At 54.7% G+C, this 11307-nt stretch overlaps 1 protein-coding gene across 1 annotated transcript; it reads right to left on the bottom strand.

Annotated features, from left to right (window-relative positions):
• Positions 1–9248: 9248 nt before the first annotated feature.
• On the bottom strand, positions 9249–10199 carry LOC149526056 (olfactory receptor 52B2-like). The gene has a single exon (XM_089769962.1). It carries the CDS (start codon positions 10197–10199, stop codon positions 9249–9251), a length of 951 nt encoding a protein of 316 aa, XP_089626088.1.
• Between the last annotated feature and the right edge of the window lie 1108 nt (positions 10200–11307).

Below are 11307 nucleotides of genomic sequence, written 5' to 3'. Positions count from 1 at the left end.
TCCCTGGGATACCCCTCCCCAACTGGGATCGGACCCCGGAGAATTAAGTCATTTAGCAGTGGAAGGGGGGATGGGCACACTGGTTGCCCCCATAGGGTATGTTCCACGAGGAGTACAGATAGTTCGGAATGGCTTGCTAGTTCGAACTATCTAGCCCGTGCCACGTGTAGCCGTGCGGCACGGGGTTCGAACAAGCCGGCATTTAAAAATGGCGCCGGCCGTCTTATGCAAATGAAGCCCAGGAAATTCAAATCCCGGACTTCATTTGCACGTTCGGTATGCCTACATTACCCCGCTAGTTCGAACTAGCGGGGTAGTGTAGACATACCCATAGGGAACAATTATTTACATTGGGTTTAATAGAAAATAAAAATGATTTTATTAAGTACGAGCAGTAGGATTTAATTAATAATAAGTGAGAACAGGCCGAGCAAAGTAGGTTACTAACCAAAAATAACAAAATCTCTTGGCTAATTCTCCACTGAAACCTCAGGAGAAACACACTGACAGGCGGAGTTCAGCTGTCCGACCTCCGGTAACCATCTTCTCCCAGCTCTGTTCCTTCTTTGTACTTCCCCACTGAGCGATGCTGAACACAACGGTAGGCAGCGGAGCAAGCAAATACACCGACCGCTCCACATCTGGTCACATCAGAGAGGTGACTCCCAGAGTCACAGATTCGAAAGCCAGAAATCACTCCTGGGACCATCACATCTGACTCCCTGTTTGTCAGGGCTGTTCCCTGCTCCGGGACTGCGAGTGCAGAAGGCGAAGGCCTGCAAAGCTCAAAAAGAAAAGAAAAAAACCCAACTTTGCCTCTCCAGGCACTGGTTACAAAAACTTCCCCTGCGAATCACAACACACAGATTTTCGGCAATCGCTGCCACCATCCAGTGATTTTATCCCTAAAAAAATCAGGGGTGAACACTTGAACCCATCCCCATGGATACCCCAAGTTCTTTTGCCTTAAAAGAGCTTGAAAAAAGAAAAGAGAGAACAAGCTTCAGGCTCCAGTAGCTGACCTCTCAGTCGGAGACCTGCAGATACATAGACAGACCTTCCATGACACAAGAATCAAATCATCATCTTAGAAAAAGGTTTTTTTTTTAATTCGAAAACAAAACATAAACTTGAGAAAACAAATTTGGTCGCTAGATGTTACAGAGCAACTAAGGCAAACAAATTAAAACTCGGGCTATGTCTAGACTGCAGGCTTCTTTCAGGGAGATGTACTTTTTCGAAAGAGAGAGTCCAGACTGAATGGATGCTCTCTCGCATGTAAGCTGTGATTGCTATGGCCGGAATGCCAGGACACCTGTGTTTTTTCCTCTTCTTCCGAATGAACTCCCTCTTCCCCGTCCACACACGCCTTTTTCCGAAAGAGATCTTTCACAAAAAGGCTTTTCCTCCTCACAGAATGAGGATTAACGATGTCGGGAAAACCCCTCTGTTCTTTCAATTTTCTTGCAGAAGAATGCGATTGCAGTGTGCATGTTCCTCAAGTTTTGTCGGAAAAATGGCTGTTTTTCCTTCAAGACTCTGTAGTGTAGACATACCCACAGAGAAAAGTCTCTGGTCACAATGCTAGATGGTAAATAGGGAGAGGGGGCAGAGATTCACACAGAGCACTTCAAACCAAACTGCAACATTAAAAAAAAATTACCCTGAACACGACTAGATTCATTTTTCACTTTATTTCTAAATTTCTCTTTGTTCAGTTCACTCTCATGCCCCAAATTCCTTGGAGGCCTGGTAATCCTGCCTGGGTTTAAATCATTCTGTCTCTCTCTCAACGACTGGTTTTTCACTGCCCCCCAAAGAAAGCAGGCAGGGAACCTAGATCCAATTCACATTTCAACCCTCTATTTGGATTGGTTTTCCTGGTCCACTGGCCAACACCTTTGCTGTCTACCTGAGTTTAAACCCTTAGTCACCGGATGCTGCTCAGCACTTCCCCTGTCCATTACACTGTATAATACAGGCAGGAGGGCTTCTGTGAAGTCAGCCTCTGTTTGAAGGGGGCAGCTCCTTATAAAACCCCTCCAATCTTGATGTAAAGATTGTCAAGGGTGGAGAATCCAGGCCAGCGTGTGGCCACTTGTCCCAAGAGCGAATCCCCCTCCCGGGTAACAATTCGAACCTTGTTTCTGAATTTGTTCGACTTCCCCTTCCAGCCGTTGAATTTAGTTATTGATTTCCCTGTGGGACTGAGGAGCTCTCTTAGCAAACGTCTGCTCCCCCCGTGGGCACGGAGACGCTGCGCTCACATCACCCCGTCCCCCTGTTAGTGCCACTCAGTTGAGTGAGAGCCTCCAGTCTGTCCCCAGAAGACCGGTTCCCAAGTCTCTTCTACGGACCCCTCACCAGTTCAACGGCCTCATGCCACTGAGGGCCCCAGAGCTGGGCCCAGGACCCCAGCAGTGGTCTCCCCCGTGGTACAATCTCCCTGCATGTGCTGGACAGTCACCGGTCTTAGGCCAGGACTCACCGCAGCGTGTGTGGCCGCAGCAAATGAAATTCATCCTCTCCCCAGTAGGAATTGGGCATTGCCGGGCAGAGCGTGGCTGCAGCCCTGTGCTAATCACCAGCCATTAATACTTATGAAAATGCTGAGTACACGAGTATGGAAGAGAGATGAAACCTCTCACCTGTCCGTTCAATCGGTGGCTGACGACTGCAGCTCACGGCGATGCCGGAAGAAGTGTCACATTGTCCCACATCTGCCCCGGCTGGAATTTCTTGCCCTCCCGTTATTTATTTATTCCCACAATATACGAACTAGGGGTCACCACATGAAATTAATAGGCAGCAGGTTTAAAACAATCACTCTGCGCACAGTCAACCTGTGGAACTCCTTGCCAAAGGATGTGGTGAAGACTAGGACTTTAACGGGGTTCAAAAAATAGCTACATAGATTCATGGAGGTTAGGTCCATCAGTGGCTATTAGGCAGGATGGGTAGGAATGGTGTCCCTAGCCCCTGTTTGTCTGGAAATAGGTGACAGGAGAGGGATCAGGTGAGGGTATCTGGCACTGGCCACTGTGGGCAGACAGGACACTGGGCTGGCTGACCTTTGGTCTGTCCCAGTCTGGCTGTTCTGTTCCTATATTCCCTGGCGCCTCTGGTGCTCTGCCAGTTGCAGGGGGCAGGCTGGTCAAACCAGACCCTGCTCTAACCCAGGCTGGAAACGCCCGTTAGCGGGAGCTGCATTTTGCTGGTTGCTGTTTTTAATTCACGACCCCAGTCCAGCAGCTTGTCAGTAACACAGACCCGATCCCCAGGGGCGCAACCTGCCCAGCCCAGAAAGGCAGCGGAGCCAGGCAGGGGCCGTGGGTGAGGCTCTGCCCTTTGCTCTCTAGGACTCACCGGCTGCCCTGGCGCAGGGAGGGAAATGCTGGAGCTGCGGCTGCCAAGCTTGGAGACTGTCTGGGGCCAGCGTGTGCCCCGGGGTCAGCGGGACACTGCACCCAGACAGCCCCACTGTGTGTCCCTGGGCAGCCTTTCCCCAGCCCCCCCAGGCCGGCCCAGCCCCCGGCAGCCCTGACGCAGGGTTTGAGAACAGAGACGTCGGCTGCTCCATGAGAATTGCACCTTCCCTCCCAGCACAGAGTAACTACAGAGCGTCCGTCTGCCCCTGCCCGTCTGTCCATGCACCCGCCCTCTCTGCCCCCTCCAGCCCTGCCCCAGAGTCTGTGTCCCAGACGTTCATTCGCATTTCGTAGCGGCGTCACTGGGGGCTCAGGGCAGGAAATGCTGGTGCCTCTGCCCGGCTCTGCCCTGGGCTCGCTGGCAGGGAAACCGAGACTTGTGCCCCTGGCAGCCCGCTCTGTGCTTCCCCTGCCTTTCCTTCCCCTGCGGGCGCCATTCTGCTCCCCCCGACCTGCCCCCGCTCCCAGGGACAGCAGGGGCCGTGGGGGGTTCCCCTGGACTGGGTCCTCGGCGAGCTCAGGTGCCACTGATGACACGCGAGGGCACCTTTCTCCCCCACCCCCAACACTCACCGGGCGCCTGCTCCAGCCGGGGATGAGGAGTCTCTGCCTGGGATCCAGGTGGGGAGCTGCAGGGGCAGGAACCGCACTGGCCGGGGCTCGGAGGCAGGGACATTTATCCTGCCTGCCTGGGAGTCCCAGCGGGGTCGGAGCCAGCAGGGAGCCCTGGGCACAGAGCAATTTCCAGGGGATTTGTGTGTTTACAGGAGTGATGTTCCTAGTGTCTAGGAACGGAAACGCGGCTGGAAATTCCCCCTCCAGCTCCAGCAGAGACGCAGCTGAATGATAATACAGCTGAACAATTAAAACCCTGCGTGGCCAGTGGCCTGCCACCGACTCCATTATCTCCTTTTTTTAGAGCTTTACTTTTGTCTCCTCTGATGGGAAATCAAAGTCAATGGGAGTTTTGAGCAGGGACTGTGGATTCCAGTATCTGTGAACCGCGACTGGCCCGTCATGGCCGTGACCCGTAAATTGATTCTCGTTTTGCTCTGGGGACCCTTTTGGGGCTTGTTTGCTCAATGCCCAATAGAATGGGGATCCAGGCCTATCTCAATACAGGACCAATAGCTGTGTCGGAAATGCCGGGAGACCCCACACTTTGTCACATCTGCAAAGGGAGCCCCTTTCACACAGCAAAGCCTCCGGGCATCCTTCCTGCTCACCCCTCCAGCTCTTTGTGTGTGTGACAGGGCGCCTGCCCTGCACTGGCCCTTTAAGACCAGGCTTGAGGCCCTGAGCCCGGGCTGGGAGAGGGCCAGCCAAGACTCCCCCTGGCTAGGGGCGGGAGGCAAGGCCCCGGGTTGCGAGGCGGATCACAATGCAGCCCAGGTAAGCGGGGCAGTAGAGATAACCCCAATGCCAATGATGAGCAACCCGCACAGACTGTAACTTGCCCTGAGAGGGGCTAGATGAGGACAGTCAGGGGACACTGAGGCACGGTGGGGGCGTGCACCCTGACAGTGCACCTCTCTTAGAGGACACCCCGTCTCCCCAGTGCTTGGTTCCCCTCGCTCTGCCAGAGAAGTCATCTGAATGGGCGACCTTGTAAATTGCTTTGGAGGCCAAAGCGGAGCCAGGGGTTGTCGTTATGCCGGGAAATGTACGTGGCTCCCACCGACTGTGACTTCAATCTATGCCAGTGCTTCTTAAACCGTGTTCCGCAAGGCAGTCGGAGGTGTGCCGCGGAGAACTACAGAATTAAAAATGGCCACTCTTAAAGGGACAGGCGACTTTTTTTCCTCAATAACTGTTCCCTTGACTCTTTCCCTCCCGCCCCTTTTTTTTTTGGTCGACAAAAAATCCTTGGTATTCCTCATAAAAATACCTCTAGTAGGGACTGGAAGCTTGAGGCCACCTGGGGGAGTCAGAGAGTCAGGCCCAGAGTCCCGAATTCCTCCCCCGTCATGCACCAGGCCCAGCCCAGCCGGGGATGTTTAATCTCTGCCTGCGATCCGGCTGAGGGGCAGCAGGTGGGGGGATATGAATGTCGGACCAGGAGACCCAGGGGCCTGGCTGGGTGCCAGGCATGGGGGGCACTGGGCTGTGTTATTAACAACCACCGGGAGCATGGAGCGCTGGGGGAAAATGTTTCAGGCCCCCCGGAGGTGGGTCCATTTCTCGCTCACCCCCCAGAGTGTTCTGGGCCTTGTCGAATGTCGTGGAACCTTCCAGACTTTCTGAGAATTACGTTTTCCATCAGCCTCCCGGAACCGTGTCTGCCAGGCCCCCGGGGGTATTCTCATGGCGGGGCATCGCCCGTCCCTCAGTGGGATGTGAGAGCAAAGGGACGTGAGAGTCCAGCTGCCATGTTGTGAACTTGGTTTTATTGTGCGACTGTGCTGGTCTGCGGGTGCTGGGGGCCTGCAGGGTTGGAAGGAGCCACTGATAAAGCAGGTGCCACTTCACAGCTTGGCAATGCCTGGGGCCAGGCTTTGGGTCTGACGCTCTGCACCAGTGCACACGGGCACAGGCGAGAATAGCAACCTCTTGCAGTGCAGGACTAGGATCTCCCGCCGGCCCACCCCGCACTGGGTGCACTCCCCTGGGTCTGCTGGGACAATTCGGTCCTTCTGCAACTGAAATAGTTTCTAGAAGCTTTGAGGAAACAGGGTTTTTATTTGCTGTCCTATGACCCAGAGCAACACAGCTGTACAGCTCCTCGTGCACAGGCTTTGAATGGTGCATGTGAGCGCGTCCAAGCACGAGACAGGCTACAGGGGCAATACAAAGAAGGGATTCCAAAGGGGGGGGGGGGGGCACCGAAGATGCTACTTGCCCGGGTGCCGTTAGCTCAGGGGCTGGGCCTGGTCACATTGACCGGGGTGGAGACGGGGGGATGTTTATACCTTTGGCCTGCGCATCCCTGGCGAGGGAGGGGCTCCCCTGTCTCACCCTGCCCCCAATGGCTCCCCTGGCCAATGAAAGCAAACCCAACGTGGAGGCCTGGCCTTCGAGCTGTGAGGGGAGGCGAGCCCAGGAGAGGGGCTGGGCGGGGAGGCCGAAGGGCGCCTAGCGACAGGGCAAGGAGAAGGGATTCCTTTCCGTGGCGAGGGGCAAGAAACAGGCCCGGCCCCCTCAGCAGATCAGTGCTCAGCGCTGCAGAGAGACATCAGGCTCCAGGGGCCTCGCCGGGTCGTATCGTCCAGCCCCGGCGCTGAGGCAGGGCCAGTGAAACCGATCCCGTCAGCTCTGAGCCCAGCCCGGTCTCACATCTCTCCAGTGACGGGGGTTCCACAGCCTCCCTGGGCCCCGTGTTGGTGTCAGCTACTCTGAGCGATGGAAAGGTTTTCCTAAGAGCTGCCCCCAAGCTCCCTGCCCCCCATTGACTCCTTGCTTCGTGCCCTGCAGTCACTGGGCCAGGAGAACAATTGGAACATGCACAGGAACGGCCACACTGGCTCAGAACAAAGGGCCACCTAGCCCGGTGTCCTCTAGTCTCACGGTGGCCAGTGTCAGGTACCCCAGAGAGAATGAACAGGACACGGAATCATCAAATGATCCATCCCCTGCCACCCATTCGCATCTTCTGGCAGAGGCTGGGGACACCATTCCTGCCCATCCTGGCTAATAGCCATTGATGGACCTAACCTCCATGAATGTATCTAGCTCTGTTTTGAACTCTGTTATATTCTTGGCTGTCACAACATCCTCTAGCAAGGAGTTCCACAGATCAACATCCTCTTGGTAAGAACCTTTACAACATGTGGAGACTTTTATCAGCGCTCTCCCAGTGCCCCCCAGACTCCTATCAGGAAGGACCCATGTACTTCCGTGCAACTGGACATAAACAAAATATCCAAGGAGCTGAAAAATTCTGTTTTGCAACTGGGAGTTAGGGTATGTCTACACTACAGCGCTAATTCGAACTAAGCTAATTCGAACTAGCACATCTCAACTTAAAAACTAGTTCGAATTAGCGTTTTGCTAATTCGAACTAGCATGTCCACACAGAGTGGACCCTGATGGCCGGAAGCAGTGCCGGCAGGGCATCAGAGGAGGACTTAGAGCGTGGAGCTGCTGTCTCAGGCTAGCCGAGGGCTGTGCTTAAAGGGACCCAACCCCCACCCCAGACAGACAGTTCTCAGGGTTCCCCGCTTGCAAAGCAGTCCTGGCTTGGAGTGCCCAAGGTGCCCACACACGGAACATCACAGCTCTCGGCCATCAGACCGGCTGCACTTGCCACAGGCTGCCATCCAGGGGAAGGGGGCAATCGGGGGGCTGCAGAAGAACTTCTACCCTGAGAAGCCCACAGAGCCAGCCCAGTCCTCCCCATCGGGGGCTCGTACCCCATTCCTCCCTCACCTCCTTCCACTTACCCCTCCCTAGCCCCCCTTCCTGATGTACAAAATAAAGAAAACGTGTGTTCAAAAATAGAATCTCTCTTTATTGAACAAAACTGGGGGAGACTGGGAAAAGGAGGTGGGAGAGGGGAAGAGAGAGGCTGGGAGAGGGGAGGGCAACTAAAATGATCAGGGGTTGGGAACAGGTCCCAGATGAAGAGAGGCTAAAGAGACTGGGACTGTTCAGCTTAGAAAAGAGGAGACGGAGGGGGGACAGGATACAGGTCTCTAAAAGCAGGAGTTGGGTGGAGAGGGTGCATAAAGAAAAGTTCTTCATTAGTTCCCATAAAGAAGGACTAGAGGACACCAAAGGAAAGGAATGGGTAGCAGGCTTCAAACTAGTAACAGAAAGTTGTTCTTCACAAAGCAAAGAGTCAACCTGTGGAACTCCTTGCTGCAGGAGGCTGTGAAGGCTAGAACTAGAACAGAGTTGAAAGGGAAGTGAGATCAAGTCATGGAGGTTGGGTCCATGAAGTGGTATTAGCCAGGGGGTAGAAATGGTGTCCCTGCCCAAGGTTTGTGGAAGGCTGGAGATGGATGGCACGAGACAAATGGCTTGGTCACTGTCTTTGGTCCATCTCCTCCAGGGTCCCTAGGTTTGGCTGCTTTCGGCAGACAGGCTACTGGGCTAGATGAACCTTTGCTCTGACCCAGTACGACCATTCTAAGCTCAGGGCTCAGGGTCGGGGGTCTCAGTGGACCACCTTGATTTTCATGCAAACCTGCTCCTGGGTGGCCAGGCTGGCAGCTCTCCTGCCCTAGACGGCCACTTTCCTGTGCCTCATGCGGAGGTCGTGGACGAGGTCCATGATGTCTGCACTAGACCGGGCGGGTGCCCTCCTCTTGCGGTCCTGGCCAGGCTCCCGAGAGCCGCCAGCCTGGTCCCGGGAAGAGGCGGAGGGCTGGGGGGCATCGGGTGGCTGGCTCATGGCGTGCCAGGTGCAGGTTCTGCTGGCTGGGTGCTGGCAGGCTTGCACCTTGCACGGGCACTGTAGCTAGCCCATGCCCCTTTAAGGGCTCCGGGACCGGGAGGGGGGGCATACGAGTTTCCCTGGTGGTTCCCAGAGTGACCACCAGGGAAATCTGGGGAGGGTTAGCCTCCCACTAGTTCAAATGAAGAGGCTACACACCCCTTAATTCGAACTAGCTAGTTCGAACTAGGCTTAGTCCTCGTGCAATGAGGTTTACCTAGTTCGAACTAAGCTCTCCATTAGTTCGAATTAAGTTTGAACTAGCAGAGCGCTAGTGTAGCGCCTAGGAAAGTTAATTCTAACTAACGTCCGTTAGTTCGAATTAACGTTGTAGTGTAGACATACCCTTAGAGTGGTAACGTCCATGTGTCAGTGCCGAGGGGCCCTCTTCTTGCAATGTGGAAGAAGCCTGCAACTAAGTTGGTTGGCTCAGGACTAAGCACCATTTAGCACCAATTCCCCTTCCAAGACAACACACAGCTCACTTGTTCCCGCAGCTGCTTGGTTTTCATCCCGTAAACAACGGGGTTCAGCACGGGGGGGACGAGCACGTAGAGATCGGCCAGCAGGATGTGAATGTGTTTAGGGATGTTCTGACCAAAGCGGTGGGTTAGGAAAGTGAAAAAGGCTGGGACATAAAATAAGAGGATGATACAGACGTGGGAACTGCAGGTGCCGAGAGTTTTGCGCTGGGCGTCTTTGGTGGGCAGCTTGAAGACAGCCCTGAGGATCAGTACATAAGAGACAGCAATAAACACAATGTCTAGTACAACGGTTAAAATAGGCACTGCGAAGCCATACCAGATATTTGGGGTTATGTCTGCACAGGCCAGCCTGGCCACCCCAATATGCTCACAGTAGGAGTGGGGGATGATGTTGCTGGCGCAGAAGGGCAGCCGTTTGAGGAGAAAGACAACAGGGACAATTTCACAAAAGCTTCTGATGACAACGGCCGTGGCTATTGTCCTGATCTTCTCATTGGTGAGGACAGTCGTGTACCTCAGGGGGTCGCAGACGGCGACGTACCGATCGAACCCCATGGCCAGCAGGACGCCTGACTCAGCAAGAAACCCAAAGTGCACAAAGAACACCTGGGTGAGGCAGGCACCGAAGGAAATGGCCTTGGGTCCAAACCAGAAGATGGCCAGCGTGTTGGGCACGGTGCAGGTGGATAACAGTACGTCGGCCACCGCCAGCATGGAGAGGAAAAGGAACATGGGCTCATGCAGCCTGCGCTGGGTGGCGATGAGCAGAAGGAGACCACAGTTCCCCAGAACAGCCACCGTGTACATCAGCGCGAAGGGGATGGAGATCCAGGGGTGCCAGGGCTCCAGGCCCGGGATGCCGACCAGGACGAAGCTGAGGTGACTGAACGTTGTGCTGTTGGGCGCGGCCATGGGGCGCTGAGGGCTCCGCTTGGGCGCCGGGCCTGGCTGGAAGCAGAGACCAGGTCAGTGCTTGTTGGGGTCGTGGCTATTTCACATCGACAGCCCCATTAACAGTCTAGAGCGTAATCCCCCCACCTTGCCCACCCCACACACACCCCTGCAGGGCCACAAGGGCTCAAGGGGAAGGGGGATGGGCAGTGCTCTCCAGGCCCGTGCTCCGCACGGGGGGAATTCCATCCCGAAACAGGCATGTTTGGGGGGCTGATGGAGACGGGGCCCTTGAAATGAGCTTGTGACTGGGGGGGTATCACTGATGAGCCCTCGGGGGGCCTCCTGAGGGGCTGACACGGCCCCTGCCTCTCACCTTCCCGCTCTCTGGGGCTCCTCACTGCCCGGTCCTGCTGGGCCAGCTCCCTGGTCTCCCCCAGCCAACGCCCCAGACTGAGGTCCCTGCCCCCACCGAGAAGCAGCAGAGACACTGAACCTCTTCAGGTGCAAGGAGAGTGCAGTGTAGGGCCCAGCTCCCTGGGATACCCCTCCCCAGCTGGGATCGGACCCCAAAGAATTAAATCCTTTAGCAGTGGAAGGGGGGATGGGCACACTGGTTGCCCCCATAGGGAACAATTATTTACATTGGGTTTAATAGAAAATAAAAATGATTTTCTTAAGCACGAGCAGTAGGATTTAATTAGTGATAAGTGAGAACAGGCCGAGCAAAGTAGGTTACAAACCAAAAATAACAAAATCTCTTGGCTAATTCTCCACTGAAACCTCAGGAGAAACTTACTCAAACTCCCCCTAGAACCTCTTTTCCAGCTGCCCCTCCAAACCAGGCTGTCTCCCCACGCTGGGGTCTTCGGCTCCTTCCTTCAGGTGCAGCCCGGCCAAAAGACCCAGGCCTCTGCTTTCCTCTTCTTTTGTAATCTAGGCCACTCCCTACCAATCCCTGCTAGGACTTAAGGGCAAAAGAGATTGTTTAACCGTCACTCATCAAGACTTTGAAGATAACATAAGAACATGACCTATGAAGTCAGGCTTCATGAACTGGGCTTGTTTAGTTTGGAAAAAAGAAGATTAAGGGGGGACATGATAGCGGTTTTCAAATATCTAAAAGGGT

Source organism: Pelodiscus sinensis, chromosome 1 (assembly GCF_052426305.1).
Source record: "Pelodiscus sinensis isolate ZL-2025 chromosome 1, ASM5242630v1, whole genome shotgun sequence".
Classification (NCBI taxonomy): Eukaryota; Metazoa; Chordata; order Testudines; family Trionychidae; genus Pelodiscus; species Pelodiscus sinensis.
Note: the sequence above shows the minus strand (reverse complement) of the source record. Positions and strands in the feature narration are given on the sequence as shown.

What these genes read in the sequence shown, in the direction of transcription:
- LOC149526056 (XM_089769962.1), bottom strand. Translation starts at nt 10,199, where the DNA reads ATGGCCGCGCCCAACAGCACAACGTTCAGTCACCTCAGCTTCGTCCTG.